This window comes from Rhineura floridana, chromosome 7, assembly GCF_030035675.1.
Source record: "Rhineura floridana isolate rRhiFlo1 chromosome 7, rRhiFlo1.hap2, whole genome shotgun sequence".
Classification (NCBI taxonomy): domain Eukaryota; kingdom Metazoa; phylum Chordata; class Lepidosauria; order Squamata; family Rhineuridae; genus Rhineura; species Rhineura floridana.
The window spans coordinates 53,993,024-54,010,866 of NC_084486.1; the positions used below are offsets into that span (position 1 = coordinate 53,993,024).

The 17,843-nt window shown below is 37.9% G+C and overlaps 1 protein-coding gene across 2 annotated transcripts in view; it reads right to left on the reverse strand.

Moving 5' to 3' along the window:
- PPP2R2D (protein phosphatase 2 regulatory subunit Bdelta) overlaps positions 1 to 17,843 on the reverse strand; it is a 45,318-nt gene that overhangs the window by 3,986 nt on the left and 23,489 nt on the right. For both annotated transcript variants that reach the window (XM_061635641.1, XM_061635640.1), the window contains exons 3-9: positions 16,673 to 16,770; positions 13,920 to 14,085; positions 9,253 to 9,365; positions 6,951 to 7,128; positions 5,568 to 5,732; positions 293 to 462; positions 113 to 204 (exon numbers count right to left, since the gene is read on the reverse strand). In XM_061635641.1, the coding sequence (XP_061491625.1) occupies positions 113 to 204; positions 293 to 462; positions 5,568 to 5,732; positions 6,951 to 7,128; positions 9,253 to 9,365; positions 13,920 to 14,085; positions 16,673 to 16,770 (982 nt within the window). The remainder of the gene's footprint in view (positions 1 to 112; positions 205 to 292; positions 463 to 5,567; positions 5,733 to 6,950; positions 7,129 to 9,252; positions 9,366 to 13,919; positions 14,086 to 16,672; positions 16,771 to 17,843) is intronic.

Genomic DNA, 17,843 nt, shown 5'->3' on the forward strand with positions numbered 1-17,843 from the left:
CCCATGTTTGGCCCATAGATTTCACTTATCCTTCAGCTTCAGTTAAACCACCACCACTTTCAGGATTCATACAAACGTTTGAAGAGAGTCTCATTACACAAGTCGGCCTTACCTATCAGAACCATTCCAGCAGCACTCAAATTTGTCAAAGATGCAGTCATTCTCGTACAGTGAACAAAGTTTGCTTCGGAGATATTCATGAACCTTAAAAGATACGTGTTGAATAGCATGAGAACATTTTCCATTTTGAAAAAAAAGTTTTATTATAAAATATAAAGCATGAACACTATACCTGATAGGTCTCTACAGGCCTGTTTTCCATATTGAGATCCCACACTTTAACTGAAAGGTAGTCTCTGGTCATCATGTATCGACCACTGTGACTGAATTTTACATCCGATATTGAGGAAATTATTTCTGAAAAGAACGATCTGCTACTGGGATCTTCAGGCTCTTCGAAGACTGAAAGTTGTAAAAGTAGAAAGGAAAGCTGTTAATTATTAGGGTTAATGCTTTGTCACTTTCAGACAATTGGGCTTAGACAGATCAGCAGTTTCCAAACTGATGAGAGTTGCTGAAGTATGCCTTCAAAAATTAAGACACCATATGTTCTATGCCCATTGGAATAGGGAGACCCCATACAGAAAGGATCTCCCCAACCGCTATCAACATATGGTCAGGAAGTCACTCCAAGTAAGAGGGCACATTGAGATACTGTGACACAGCCCAGACTACAGCTTATAGATATGTGTCTTAGTGTAACTATTACTAGAAGGCAGTATCACATCCCTGACATGGCAAAGAGGAACATCTTGAGGCAGTGATGTTAACTGGACTATTCTGCAGTTGGAAGGAGGATGCCTGTTTGTTGTTCGGAAAGGTTGTCAATAAAATAATAGTCTTCCCCTTTCTGAATGTAGAGTGAAGTGTGTCTCTTCCACATAGTGTGCATGTGTCATTTTTTTCTTTCTGCTGTAACCCCTAGTGAAATATTGAATCCCACTCCAGAGGATTCCCCTGACCTTCATGAGCGTTTTTTCAGAGGGCTTATGAAGCTACAGTGGGATGAAAAATCCTCAGAAGCCCTGCTACGTGTAGTATTCTGAGTACAGAGCTTTTGATACCAGCCGTAATTAAAAGAACTACAAACACATCCCACATCAGAATATGGTAACCGCTTGAAGTAAGCATATGAATTGGCTCTTTTTGTCTAGAGGCACTCACCTCTGATTTTCTCCGTGCTATTCCAAATACATTTGGGAAAGGGAGAAACCACTGAGTGGTTCAAGGCTTTCTACATGAACTAGAACCTACTCTGGCGGTTATGAGCAGCAAACACACAACTGCTTGACTGTATGAATCAGTCCATAGACACACACTAAAGCACCGTTTATTAAATGCACTAATTCAATTAACAAAACCATTACACGCTGATGAGCTCCAATGTAAGATGTTTTAGAGTGTTCCCAATGACAGGGAACTCGTACAATCCAAATAATTACATACACATAAGAAGCATTCTTCTTTTTGCTCCCACCATGTGTTGTAAACATTTATTACAAAGCAAATTAAAGATTTTCTTTTTTTAAAGTGTGAAGTCACAAGCCAAGTCTATAGTATGAGTCTATTAAAAATCCTCAGTGCCACAGAATAATATTTTATTTATGGCGAGCTACACTGACCCCACTGAATCACATACAGAAGAGCATGATTACAACAGTAGGTTTTCATTTGCATTTTAAAGATAATGGGCATATTGGGATGCATACAGAGATCCTTTGGGTGCTGCACTGGGATCCCAGATCTAAACCATCCTGCAAAGATGAAGATGCTGACCCAGTGTGCAGCAGCTGCGAAAAAAGCAATTCCATGCTAGGGATTATCAGGAAAGGTATTGAAAAGAAAGCTGCCGATATCATAATGCCATTATATAAATCTATGGTGCAGTCACATTTGGAATCCTGCATACAGTTTTGGTTGCCTCACCTCAAAAAGGATATTGTAGACTTGGAAAAGGTTCAGAAAAGGGTAGCCAAAATTATCAAGGGCATGGACTGACCCCCCTATGGGGAACGACTGAAGCATTAGGGTTTTTTATTTTAGAGAAGAATCAGTGGTGACACGACAGAAGTGTATAAAAGTATGCATGGCACAGAGAAAAGTGGATACAGAAAAGCTTTTCTCCCTCTCTCATTAACACTAGAACTCATGGACATCCAATGAAGCTGAATGCTGGAAGATTCAGGACAGACAAAAGGAAGTACTTCTTCACACAGCTAAACTGGAATTCGCTCCCGCAAGAGGCAGTGATACCACCAGCTTGGATGGATTTAAAAGAGCAGACAAATTCGACTTCCGGGAAGGGTGACTTCGCTTGTGCCTGCTTTTGAGACGGGCTCCCGCCTCAAAAGAAGCTTATTCAGATATAAATCAGTCAGAACATTTTTTTTTTGACTGATGAAATTTCTCCCGGGCAGGGAGAAACATAGAGATCAACCTCAAAAGCCTGTTTTTGTTGGGAGGACTGGATTTCATTAATTTATGAGAAAAGGTCCAGCCAGCAATGCCGGACGGACTTCCGAACAAGCTCTATCTGATTAATGCGATACATTTATCTTTTCTTCAAAGAGAAAACGGACTAACAGGCAAGCACCCTTCTTTCTATTATTTTTTTTACTTGGTTTAAATTGTTGCAGCAAAAAGAGATTTGTCAAATGAATCAGCTTTAAAGAACTTCTGGGTGAGCTTTAACTCTTCTCTGTTATTCACGAAATTAACAGCTTATCTCTGTTTCTATTGCAAAAAGCTGTCCTGGAAGTGCATTCTAAAGATATAAACAGAAGAGGGATTTCTATTCCGAGGAACATTATATTGTCTGGGACTATTCTCTTTTTGGTCTATTTTATTTTGACGAATCTGCTTCTTCACGACGCCACTAACTGTTTTGATGCTGGGAACTAAATTTGTTTTGTGTTCTTGAACATAGAGAGATAAGGCAGGCTGCTCTGTTTATACTGTGATGTCATCAAGCCTGGAATATTAACCCAATTGTTGCTGAAATAAGAAGTGGTTCTTCTTTATTTTTGTTTTGTTTTGTTTTGGTGGTTTTAAAAATGGCAATCAAGAAAGTGGCTGAGAATCTGGAAGTAATTATGTTTCAGAAAATAATGGATGAGATTGAGATAACGAAACAAACCCTGCGACAGGGCAGTAAGGAGCTGAAAATTGAACTGAGCAAAATGACGCAGGAGCTTAAAGAAATAGGGGATCCTGTGAGAGAGGAGAATGAGATCAGAGATGAGAAAAGAAAAAATAAAGGGAAGATACAAGTCCTGGAGATTGGAACAAATGTGGAATTGGAAAAAGATCTGGAGTTTATGGATATTAGAAATAAAATCTACTGTTTGGAATTTAACGTTATCTCTGAAGAAATTAATGAAGATATTAGAGATAAAGTTATCAATGGCTTGGATAATCTTCTGGACTGGAATGACGTGATGGAGCTTGATATAGAGAAAATCTATGGAATTAACTGCAGCCATGTGACAATGGAAAAACTCTCAAGAGATGAGCCAGTGCATTTTGTAAAAAAGAAGAACACAGATATGACTTTACAACAATATTTCAGCAACTTATTCAGAATTGATGGCAAGAAAATATTTGGGATAGAGGAAATTCCCATCAGACTCTTATTATATGACTATGGCTATGACAGCAAGATTATTATGGAATACTGATAATGGAAGATTGGACACTGAAATTACTGGACTTAACAGGACTATTGAAGATGGAAGATGGAATTAATATGGATAATGGAATAATGGCTATTGAAATTATTGGACCTAACAGATTTTGATGAGATGGATTAATCAATATGTTTATTTGGACTATGGTTATGACAATAAGATTATTATTATTATTATTATTAACGAGATGGATTAATCGACATGTTTATTTGGAGAAAAATTGATAGATATATTTCTTAAAGAATTGAAACCTCTCTTTGACTTTTTGTGGAAAGAATAAAGTAATGTTTATGAGATTTGATGATTAATTAAGATAACTACTGGAGGAAAGTGATTTTATAATATAATTTAAGAGACAGGATTGTTATATATTGTAGACCTACAACTGATTTGATCTGCGACAAATGGGAAGTCAACATTTTATTTTTTTGTTTAATCATTTTTGTTTTGTTTTGTTTTTTGTCTCTGAATGTTTTATGATTTTGTTTTGTATGTTTTATGAAAATTTGAATAAAAATTATTGTAAAAAAAAAAAAAAAGAGCAGACAAATTCAACGAGGAAAAGGCTATCAAAGGCTACTAGTTATGATGGCTATGCTCTGCCTCGGCAAGCGGAGGCAGTATGCTTCCAAATACTAGTTGCTGGAAACCATAGGAGGGGAGAGTGCTCTTGCACTCAGGTCCTGCTTGCAGGTTTTCTGTGGGCGACTGGCTGGCCACTGTGAGAACAGGATGCTAGACTAGATGGGCCACTGGCCTGACCTAGCAGACTCTTATGTTCTTGAAGTTAGTAAGTAGAATAGGGTTTATATGACACAACAGCAATTAGACCTTATTGTGCAAAAAAGCAGGTATATATTTTAAGATACTGTCTCTAATTTTCTAATCTATTTAATTAACTTCTGAATTGTGAATCCTGTTTGCACTAGAAAGAATGAGAATGAAAAAAATTGACCATTAAGTTCCATTTCTTACTGATGGGCCTATAAAGTCACAGGGGGACCTACTGATTCTCATTTGTTCAAATGCAGATTAGAAGATTAGCATGGTCAGTATGGATACAGTATGGGTCAGTATGAGCTCAACTGAGACCACTGTGCACAAGCACTAGGCTGAAAAAACTAAAAACTGTCACCTTTTTGTAATGTTTTTTGTAATTACTTCTTCCACAATATCAACATGTTCCAGCATTCTTTATGTCAGCATATTACAACTCAACTTTTAGAAACCACTGCAGCTTTAAGTTTACCTGTAGAAATAAAAATCCTGGTGCAATGGGAGAACCATGAACCCTTATGTGAAACATATGTGAAAGATAAAAACCCTTCTCACCAATAGGAGGACGTCTGGCTCAGCAATTAAACAATGGCTTGTCAACCACTAAAAACTAGCTCCAAATCTGGAACATCATGAATGAAAGTAATTCCATTACCTATAAATGGCCACGAATGAAATGGATTCCATAAAATTTAGCTCAATTGTTAAAGCACAAAGGTAGGATCTGACACTTATTAAAACAGATACCTTTGAGAAATACCAGGAGTGGATAGAAGACAGGCTTTCTAGGAGTCAAACACTTGTTTCTATCAGTTTATGTTTTATAAATGGGTGAACACAAAAGTCACATCATCAATGTCTCGCACTACAGTCCTGCTTGAAGATCATCTAGAAAATAAGTTTTATTTTCTGTTCTACATACCCCTTGCCTTAAGGCAGGCATTCAGAAGTTCTCTACCAATAAAGAGAACTCAATATATTAGTTTACAGAAAACATACCTATGTATTTCTGATAGCAGTAAAGAAAACTGAGAAACTACTTACATTTTGAATGTCTATCACAAAGAGCTGAAGAACGCATATCACAGAGCCGTATTGTTCCTTTGCTACTGCTGTAGACAAACACATTACAATGATGAGGGTGGAACTCTGCTGCAGTTATCACCTCTGTCAGTTCCTCCATGTTAGCAGGCTTTATATCTACAATGTCTGAAAGTTTGTTTGTAAAGGTTAATAATGATTAGCTTTCCCAAAAAATTAACTTTTAAGGTATACAAAACAGGAAGAGAAACCATCTGAAAACCATACCCAAATTCTGTATTATTCATAACTATTTCTAATTTTCAGCTTACCATCTAAAATACCATTTATGACCCAAGTAATTGAAGGACAGCCTTTCTCCCCATATCCCAACTTGTAGTTTACAACTGGGTGAGGGAAGGAGGTCCTTCTCATGGTACCACAACTGCAGATGGCTGCAGGGTGTGAATGCAAGAGCTTTCTAAAGTGGCAGCACCCTATTTTTGGAACTCTTGGAGGAGATCAGGTGGTCCGTTCCCTGGTCATGTTCAGACAGAATTTGAAGACATTTTTCACATACAGGCACTGTAGATTTTAATGCTACGATTTTAATCTTTGAATATAGTCTTATCAGACTATGTTGGAAGACATCCTGGTCCCCTTTTGGGGAGGATATCAATTTAATAAATAGTTTTCAAATTTCACAATAGCTTTGCAATAAAAGCTTGCTATTTATCAAACCACTGGAACTGTTCAGAAATTCAGACATGTAAGATGCTACGGTTAGCATGATACTAATATATTGTGATGTCCCTACCATTCTTATACAACCAACTTTAAAATGTTGGAAGGTTGTTTTACATTATAACAGTGGAAGCAACTAAGCCCCTTGGCAGGTTAGCAGGCATTTTAGGTGTAAGTAGTCTAGACAATTCACTATGGAAAGTAGGTAGGTGTGTCTGACCAGTCCTCCAAATGCTCAGTAACACACGGAGTGCTAGCCAATATAGTTGCCTAACAGAGCACTAGCATTTATGTGCGAGTTAGATTTTTATTTAAAAAATTCAAAAAGTAGACAACAGCTGCTGACTGAGTGTCCTAAAGATTCAAGGGAGGTAGCCATTTCAAAATGCTCATTCTTTTGACAGTTAACACAGGACAGCTGCAAAGAACATCTTCCTTTATTTCCATTTGCTTTCCTTCTCTTGCATTTTAGCCTCTTACAAAATCAAAACTCCCAAAGTTTTAAAAGGGAGGGTAGGGAACCTATGGGCCCTCCAAATGTTGTTTGACTTGGTAGTCCAGCAATACCTGGGAGGGCCAAAGATTCCCCATCCCAAGAAACTACTAAGCAGTAAACATTTTGATATATTAATTGTATAGTTTATTTCATATCAAAAAGGATACTAAAACTTCTGTCTGTGATTTCTAAATGCCACAGGTTGATTCTTAGGTCATCTGCAGAAAGGTATGTTTCATGATCACTATTTACTGAGATAGAGTTTATGTGATATGTATGTGCATTTGCAAATATCCTTCGGGGACTTGCTTCTACCATTAAGTCCATGGGTTTCAAAATTGGCACCTTAAAAAAAAAGAGAAAAGAGAAATTTGCTACTACATGAAACAGTTATTTCAAGTACTAATTACCAAAATATAATTATCTTGAAGTTACAGTAGTTGATGGAAGGATCTTCTGGCCTCCAGAGTTTATTTTATTGTACAAGTGTATTACCAGGTTTTGTACCAAATCTGGGAACATAGCAGTTGTAAATGCTTATCAATGCATAGTCAGGGTTTATTCTTCAATTTTGCCCCAATTTTTAGATAATATAAATGAATCTATTGCTTCAGTTGATTAAGAAGCTTTTAACCCACAAGGTTATCCAGTCTCTTAAAATCCTGATTTTTGATTATGACTTAGAAGGTCTATTAACATCCTTCTCATTTGAAGGACACTTACGTTTATTAAGTTCTAAAAAACTAGCCCAATTCATACATCACACTGAGCCAAACTATGGTTTAGCATAAAGGAGCAAATGTGCAGGCTCTTACAGAAGAGATTATGGTGGCTTTGCTCCTTGTCATTTTGCTGCTGCGCTTAACCACGGCTTGGTTTAGCATGTTGTCCAAACCCAGGGTCATGGGTTAACTCCCTCTAAACCAAGAGCTGTAACCAAGATTTGTCCTATGCAGCAGCAAAACGACTAGGGAGAAACAAAGTGGCTATGATCTCCTCTCCAAGAGCCTGCATTTGCACTAATCCATAGTTTGACTTAATCTTACGTTGAACAACAACTGTGTGTGTTCTGGTTGCCACAGGGATGCTGGCCAACGCTAACTCCTTCTGCTAATTGTTCCTGTTCTGGCAACAATATTTACAAGTATTTGATGTGTGGATGAGCACCACATTTGAGTTTCGTGGTCCACACTTTCAGCAGCTATCAGGAAGAGCATGGAGTCTCAAAGTTTGATGGTATTAAGTACATGACACGTACTTGTTAATATCACATGCACAAAGCAGATAATCTGCTGCCGGAAGCCAATTTCAGTAGCATCCCTTTAGCAATGTAGCATCCCTTTAGCAATGTGTGCTCCAGTTCAGCACATTTGTAACAGAAATATTAAGCTGTCTATAAATGCTTTTAAATAAATGTTTGAAAAGAATAACACACCTTTAGTTCTGAACATGACCTAATTTTTTTTTTCAAATGATGCTATTAATATTAGAAGCTACCTTTTGGAGGAAATCTCAAGCTGAATTCCTCACTTGTAAAATGTACTATTTCAGACCTTAGTCAACTCAACACCTTTTAACAAACAAGCAAGTTGCCAAACTTCTGTGATATCTTAGAGATCATAGATCCATTTTTAAAAATTAGAATTCAAGAGACAATACACAGGGTATATAATACATCAATATACCAAGTAAAACTGCATGACTCTGACCCATAGAATCAAGTCTTTTCACATTCCTCTAATAGCTGCTTCCTAAATTTTACATGCCACTTTGAACACCAGCATCTCAAAAGCAGCTTGTCTACTTGAGAGGCAAAAACTACTCTGTGCCCATGAAAGAACAAGATTTAAACGTTCTCTGAATGGTTCAAAAATTCTCTCAGAGTGGTATAACATAGTATAAGTATCCCAAAATGTAAATTTAACTTGATATGTAACAGAATATCCTCTAAGTTAAAGTGAAATTACCTATTCTTATTTTCAAATAGCATAATTTTCCAGAACATCTAATAAAGAACAGTATTAAACACAACAGATAACCTTGCCATTTCAAAGACAATTTTACTTTAGATTTTTCAAGGGAGTTAAGAATATTTCAAAAGCCTTGAATTAAAGGAACAGAGGAAGCTGTCTTATACGAAGTCAGACCTTTACTCCACCTACCTCACTGATTGGCAGTGGCTCTAAATATTTCAGACAGAGATCTTTCCCAGGCCTGGAGATTGCAGAGATTGAGCCCATGATCTTTGCAGGCAAAAACTGTGATTGGATTTCAACGTATATGCCGTCTTTCCACAGGGAAATTTGTGAGCTGAGCTAAAGTCCTGGCCAAAGCTGATGCTTTTCAGATTAGATGTTCAGAAGCTTTTAAAATTTTGAGCATCTAATAAAATTTCTACTCTGCATGATACAACTGCAGTATAATAGTTAGTAACATTAATAACTAAATCTAAGATAGATAACAAAATACCCGTAGTGCTGTGATTCGAAATGGATCCCGAAGTCTTCCATCTTCATCTTTCAAGTTATAACCTTCAGCTCGTTTATCTCTTTCACTGATTTTCCATAATTTAATAGTTTTATCTAAAAAAGGAGAACATTTTCAAATGGTTGAATTCAAACAATATTGGAAGTTAATTTGTCATACATTTTTGCCTACAAATAACCCTGTTTAATATTCAAACTGGACTAAGCATTTTGACAATAGACAGGACTGAATTAACTTCATACTAAAAAACCCTGAATTCTGTGCCTGGACAAACCAATTCTAAATGCATAATCCTTGTTAGTGAAGATTTAGATAATGACACTTTTTTGTAGAAATAGTGTGCTAGACACTCCCCCACACACCATGCCCCTTCTATGATAAGCTTCCGCCGGGCCTTGAAGACCTGGCTCTTCAGGCAGGCTTTTGGGGTGGGTTAGGTTTTTTACTGTTATGGTTTTAAATTTTAATGTTTTAATGTATTGTTTTATCTTGTACGTCGCCCAGAGTGGCTGGACAACCAGCCAGATGGGCGACTAATAAATTTAATAATAATAATAATAATAAAAGACAACCCAGCTGCAAGGCTTCTGGCACATGCAAAAGCCTTGGGGGAGGGGGAGGCTGAATTTCACAGTCTGCAAGATTTTGAAGAAAGAAAGATTCAGGGCAAGCATGTTTTGTCTTCTCCCCAAAGCTGCTGGGAGGGGCTAGGTCTCATTCATTTCCAGTACCGTGCTGCTTTTGCAAAGGCACTGTAAAGGAAAATAGACCTGATCTGTCCCTAACCCTGCAATCTATAATGTTGAAGGAGGGCATTTAAAATTGGTAAGTTTGCAAAGTGAGATTTGAAGCCTAGTACATAAGCTATTTTATTTGGGTAATAACGTGAAGGTGCAAAGAGCTGTGTAAGACACTGAAGCATTTCTCTGTGTATTGGTTATTCTAGTAGTAGTAAAATTAATATAATTTAGACTGCCATTTTAGATAGGAATTTGTTAAAGCAAACAATTCAAAGTGTTGTTCTCTTATACAGAGCTAAAACTTTTATGAAGAACATACTGTATGCATCAGTTTCTGGATAACCAAGCACACAAATAGATGAGTCTGCTAGCATTTATATAATTAATTCAGGCCTGCCTCTAAAAGCCTGAACAATGAGCTTTTGTTTCAGTTGTGCCGGCCACAACGGTCTGCACAATTAAAGAATTTAGTTTCAGTAATCAACTAAGAATCCTTTTCACATATAAGTACAAAGTCTTAAATAATGAGTTGGTTTTTAAAAAAAAGCACTATTATGATTGAGCACAGGTTAGAGTACACTCTCTCATAAAATGAACACACTTGACTGATAAAGGGTAAATATACAGTGCCTTGCAAAAGTAATCAGACCCCAGACGAATGCTCTCATATTACCGAATTACAAAGGGTACATTATAATTTCGTTCTGTATATTTTATTTTGAAACACTGAAACTCAAACTTAATTATAGTAAGGTGTCATTGGTTTTATGTTGGGAAATGTTTGTAATAAACATAAAAACTGAAACTTGTTGCTTGCATAAGTATTCAACCCCTGTGCTGTGGAAGCTCCCAGTTTACACAGATTAAAGAAATTGCCCTATTGAAGACACAATTACCTTACCATTGGCCTCCACCTGTGAACCATTAAAGTTGCTGTCACACTGTCAGGATAAAACCCCCACTGTTGAAGGATCATTGATTAGGCTGTGGACCTGAAGGAAAACGAAGACCAAAGAGCATTCTACAGAAGTGAGAGACAATGTCATACAAATGTATAGATTAGGAAAAGGGTACAAACTAATATCCAAGTGTTTGGCTATCCAAGTGAGCACAGCTGGATCAATAATCAGGAAGTGGAAGCTGCATCATGCCATCCAGGCACTGACAAGAAAAGGTCATCCCTCAAAACTCAGCGCTTGAACAAGTAGGGGACTTGTGAAAGAAGCCAGAGAAACCAACAATCACTTTGAAGGAGCTACAGAGTTCAGTGGCTGGGAGTGGAGTAATGGTGCACCAGTCAACCATATCAAGAGCTCTGCTTAATACTGGCTGTATGGGAGGGTGGCAAGAAAGAAGCTGTTACTCAAGAAGTACCACCTGAAAGCACATCTGGAGTTTGCCAGAAAGCATGAGAGTGCCCCAGCTGCAATATGGACAAGGTTTTGTGGTCAGATGAGACCAAGATAGAGCTTTTTGGCCAAAACTCAAAGTGCTATGTTTGACTCAAACCTAACACTGCCCATGCCTCAAGACACACCATCCCTATAGCGAAGTATGGTGGTGGCAGCATTATGCTGTGGGGATGCTTCTCATCAGCAGGGACTGGGCATCTTGTTAAAATTGAAGGAAGAATGGATGTAGCAAAATACAGGTAAATACTGCAAGAGAACCTGCTTCAGTCGACTAAAACCTGAAGCTTGGGAGGAAAATGTCACTTTTCAGCAGGACAATGATTCCAAGCACACGGCCAAAGCAACACTGGAGTGGCTCAAGAACAAAAAGGCGAATGTCCTACAGTGGTCCAGTCAAAGTCCTGATCTTAATCTCGTTGAGAATCTGTGGCACTCTTTGAAAAGTGCGGTCCACAAGCGATGTCCAATTGACCTGAAGCGAATCTGCCAAGCAGGGCCGGCCCCACGCATGCCAGGGCCCTTGGGCACCAGCCTGCCCCAGCACTCCCCTTCTGTGGTTCGCTGCAGGATTAGTACTGCGGATCGCAAGGTGGGAGATCCCAAGCCACCCCCCATTCCCCCGCTCTACTTACCTTTCTCTGTGCTGTTTTTTCAGCGGTGTGCCTGCACGCGCAGGTTTGCCATCAATCAATTTGGCGGCCAAGGTTTCCCTAAGGGGCTGAAGCCTCTGCCGCCATCTTGGTTGATGGCACGCATGTGTGCTACACGTGTGCATTGCTGCCATCAACCAAGATGGCAGCAGAGGCTTCAGCCCCTTAGGGAAACCTCGACCACCATCTTGACTGATGGCAAACTTGTGTGCGCAGTGCACGCAGCCGCAAAAAACAGCAGAGAGAAAGGTAGGTGAAGCGGGGGAATGGCGGGCAGCTCTGAAGCTCTTGCCCTGCTATCTGTGGCAGATTGCGGAAGAGGAGTGCAAGGGTCCCCAGGGGCCCTTGGCCAGTGCCCCACCTGGCCGCCCTTTAAAACTGACCCTGCTGCCAAGAAGAATGGGCCAAAATCCCTCTGACACTGTGTGCAAAGCTGGTACATACCTACCCTAAAAGCCTTAAAGCTATTATTGCAGCAAAAGGTGGCTCTACCAAATATTAATGTGTGTGGGTTGAATATTCACGCAAGCAACATGTTTCAGTTTTTTATGTTTTGTTTTATAAGAAACAAACATTTCCCTACATAAAACCAATGTCACCTTACAATAATTGATTGAGTTTCAGTGTTTCAAAATATAATATCATACAGAACAAAATTACAAGGTACCCTTTGTAATTGAGTAATACGAGAGCAATGGTCAGAGGTCTGATTACTTTTGCAAGGCACTATATATATGATTATTTGAAGGAAAAATGAATTCTACACTTTTCATATATGAGAAAACATTACTTCAGATATTTGCATTATATGGGAGATATATTATAAAAAATAACTGGATTTTTAAAAAAATAAATTAAAAATACCCCTGTTAATTTGCATACAAAAATTAGTGGAGAAACATAAGCATAGAAACTAGCTCAACTTAAGCTGATTAAGCTATAAATCTCATAGCTCATACTGCCCAATAAGCTTCTGGAGATATTTTAAATTAAACAAAACAAGAAAAAAGCATGATTTAGAAACCCTCAACTAGGGGACGGACTCTACTCAGAAACAGTATGCTTCGAGGGTCCCTGGCACTATAATACTGTCCTCTTGGGATAAAAAGTATCAGTTCAGCAAAATACATTATGAGTCCATGAATAATTAATAGTAGTTTGTATAACAGTTAAGCAGCAGAATGTTAAGCAAGCAAATTCTTCCTTGCCCACTTTTAGACTTTTAAGATAGAGATGGGTGATAAACAGTCTTTCAGAAAGTGATACCAATAAAGTAAGAATTGATGGGAAGCCATGAGAATAATTCGGGCATCTGTAAATCTGATTCACAACTAGTGAATCTTCATAAACCTTTTCCCTCTAATGTTTGGGACAGAAAAGTTTAGAGCACTGCCAGTGAGAGAATTTATTGTTTTCCTTTATAAGGAGAGCTATATCATGATTCCAACTAATGCCAGATCATATGTGGTTGAGGCTATTTCCAATATGTGCCCTTGTAATTTCCATAATAATGGAAAACAGGTGAAAAGGGAATTTAATATTACAATGTTGCAATTGCATCTCAACTGGCTAACAACAAGAGAAATCATGGTTCACCGGTTTGGATGCCATGGCAAAACTACGGTTTGTAAAAGCTTATGGGGAGGGGGAGTAGGAAACAGAAGTTCAAACCTCCTTCCAGGCTTTTTTTGTAGCACCAAACAGTGGTGTTGCATCTGAATTTAGCAATCTCATTATAGTTACACATATGATCATTTGTAACGTACGTAATAATCAAAGATCCAGAAGTAAAACAATCAGATACAATTAAAACATCTCTAAAATACATTATATAAATAAGTACTTACCATTTGTAGATAATAAGAAGTGAGCAGCATTCTGTTGTGGTAACCACCTAATTTTATTAATTTTTTCTTCAATTTCTAGACTTTTCAAGTAGTCAAACTCAGGTTCATGACTCTGAAAGGTACTGTAAACATTATATTCTCCCCTTGAATGAGGACGGCTTTTGTTCTGCAAGGAAACACAAGTGTGCAAATAGATTTATGTTTTTGTAATGTGTACATACTAAGCAAAAGAATAAAAAAAATTACAAGCAGTAAGAAAGAGACACACCAGATCAATTTGCATGATCTAAGCCAAGGGTTCCTAAACTATGGTCCGCGAACCATCAGTGGTCCACCAGATTCATTCAGGTTGTCTACGGCATGTGTGTAAAAAATACAATTATTTATTTATTTATTGTATTTATATACCGCCCCATAGCCAAAGCTCTCTGGGCGGTTTACAGTAACCAAAATCATACCGCTTCTAACAAAGCCCAATACAATGGCACAACAGGCAGAAAAATCATTAAGTGCTCTGCCAAGACCTTGAGTAATTTTCAAGTGGTCCAGTTTGGGAACCACTGATCTAAGCTTAGTTGTTACAAATTCATATTACTATTAAATTATCCATCAATAAATATACTGAATTTATTAAAGCATCTACAACTTGTAAAGTTGTTCAGGTACAAAAAGAAAATTTTCTTGTATGACAAAAATTGTGTTTGCATGTGTATACACACACAGAAACAACATTTGTGCTGCAACATTTGACTGTCAGAGAAGCAAATTTATTTATTTTTATTTATTTAGTTTATTTATTTATAATTGTATTTATATTATATTTATATTATTTATTTATAAATTGTTTCCAATTTGCATTTGGCTGTCAAAGGTTGCAGCAAAAACTTCAGAGGTCCTGCCTGTATGTTGGCATGCAGATTTCTTGAAACATGGTCATACCTATTTATTTTATTTACGAAATATATATTCCGCTTAATTATTCACATTTCTATTGAAAAACTTTATTCACTGCACGAGTTACACATATATTTTTTTACATGAGGAGGATAATGAAAAAACAGACCTGACGTATAAGAGTGTAATAAATAGCAGGGCTCATTTTGTGATCAGGGAGGAGCAATAGCTCTTGGATAGAGCATATATTTTGCATGCAGACATTTTTGTTCTAACAAGCCTTCCCAGCTGGATGAATATGTCTCTGCTATGGGTGTCATCTTGTTTGTTTTTAAATCTGCTGCTATTTTCTGTATTGCTTTAAATTGCTTTTAGCTGTTTTTATTGCATTGTACACCACCTTGAGATGTGTTTGGAAGGCGATAAATAAAATAATACAGGAGGTCCCTGATCCAATTCCCGGTGTCTACAGATATAAGGGCTGGGAAAGACCCCTGCCTGAGACCTCAGCGAGCTGCTGCCAGTGATTTGGGACAGAAAGTTTTCCAGGACTTTATTTTTCCATGGAAAATTTTCTGTTCCATAAATTCATTAGTAACAATCAACAGATGCAAACTGCAAATACATACTAGGTAATCCTGGCAGTTTCAAAGTTTTTAACTTTCTTTACTGAACTTTACTGAATACAAGTAAAATTATCTTGATTTGCATAGGATAATTTTCCAGTTCAAAATCTTCCATAAAACCCACATAACTGGCTGCTGCCTAATCAGAGAATATAACACTGGTCAAATGGGTTGACTCAGGATACAGCAGCTTCATAAGCTCATAAACTTGGAGCAACTTCACAAATTACTCTCTTACACCGAGAAACCTAGTGTCATTATACATATTTGGAAGTGAGTACTATTTTTTAATTAAAGTATCATTCCTTTGCTTTTTGAAACAAGTGAATAGAATCAGTTAACCCATTCCTGTATCCACAAATGTGTAACCACTAGAAAATGAGATCTCTTCCTGATTTGTTTGGCATGTGCAGCTCTTACAAAGTTTAAAATTAAATTTTCTTCCTTGTCGATTCTTAGGTAGGCAATATGATGATTGGCTATTCTTGCCTTGCAGAGCAGCAATCGCACCTTATTTTGTCAACATTAATCCCCTCTTGAGTGCACAAAGTTAGCATAAATCCTTGGACTGTGGCCAAAATGCTGTGGCATACAGCATTGGCATGAAGACTTACAGGTTCCCTAGATGCTGTGAATAAATCAAAGTCCATTTTTTCTATTACCTTAATTCTTGCAATTCCTAACTACATCCACAATTTTTCTCTGCTCTTTTTGATAAGTCTGTATTTCGCTCTCTCTCAATATGTCGTAGACATGTGTGTATTGTATTCTTCACACAATGGTGTGATGTGGTGCACACTTTCCCCCTCTCCAATGATGTAATATCTATGTAATAAATAAAAAATAGCACCCGCCATTCACTCTGATCCATGGCTAAGGGTACATACTTATTCCTTAACATCTCTGAGTCATCTGATTGTTAAACAAGGAATAAAGAACAGACTTTCTCCAGTCATTCCAATCTTGCTTTTGGATGTATACATCTTTTGTATGCATTATCAGTTTAAAATGAGTAATCCGAAGAACACCTATGACTGAATGAATTCCAGAGAACAACTTCAGTGTACTTGAAGTAGTTGGCAGGTCAAGCATGAAGCTGAATTTTTAAAAGAAAAATAGCTTGATCGTGGATCAGTTAAACCTGATTATATGATGTTGTGACATCATTCACTTTGGACAGAAACGGCAAGGATGTTTTAATAGCCACTCTTCATTGTTCTGAATGGCACTGACCTCTGGTTCCCTTTGAAATATAACCACTCTGCCACCTTTGTCTCCTGTTGCAAGAAGATCTCCAGAGTAATTAAATTCAACTGTTGAGATAATGTCAGCTGTAAATATAAAACAGAGACAACAATATTATAATGCACAAAGTGAAGTTTAAGATTCAAGTACATAATTGAACAGAAATAATTCCACATTAATTTGTGAGCTGATTTTCAACTTCAACTATTAAAAGTGATGGCTTCTCTCCAAGCTTCAGTCACCCTATAAGTAGTCCAAACATCATGAAGAATAGTCTCAGGTTTTCTCACCCAACATTAGATTTGGAAACTTAAGAGATACCAAGATGCAGTGGAGGGCAGTCCATGAGGGTGAATGCAGCACTGCCCCAACAACCTCAATCTGCTCTCAACGAGCCCCCACCTACTTGCCTTCTTACTTATTTCCTGTCTTAAGGGGTAGCACTGCCTGCCCACTTTCTCTCCCTTAATTTCAGTGTGAAATTCAGCAAGGAGAACTTGGTGAGGAGGACAACAAAACTAGTAGTTGGCTCTGCCTGTCATAGGCTCTGGCTCTACCTACTGTTCACTTTCCTGCCTTCTGCTCTGCCAGTTCCAATGGGAAGCAGTTACCACTGCCAACATGCCTTTTGAGGCAACCCACCTGTGTGCAATAAGCAACCTGCCTTAACTACATAACAAATGACAATTTAGGATAAAATAGATATCCCTAGCGGTGAATGTCACCTAAAGGTGATGTGTAAACTTAAAGGACAAATGGAAAGATTCACTCAGCTATTATTTTTTTGCAACAACAGTACTTAAGAATGTAGTTTTCCAATGAAAAAAGCTCGACTGTTGGAAGCCATGACTATAGCATTAACTTAGAAACTTAAGCCTAAGAGCCTGCTGGATCAGGCCAACGGTCCATCTAGTCCAGCATCCTGTTCTCACAGATGCCTATGAGAAGCCCATAAGCAGGACCTGAGCACCAAGAACACTCTCACCTCCTGCAGTTTCTAGCAACTGGTATTCAGAAGCATACTGCATCCGCCATGGAGGAAGAGCACGCTATGCTAGTAGCTACTGATAGCCTTACCCTCCATGAATTTGGGGGTATCCACATGGGAGCATTACTTCGTACTAAATATGCTGTTTTTACCTCAGTTTTCTATTTGCAC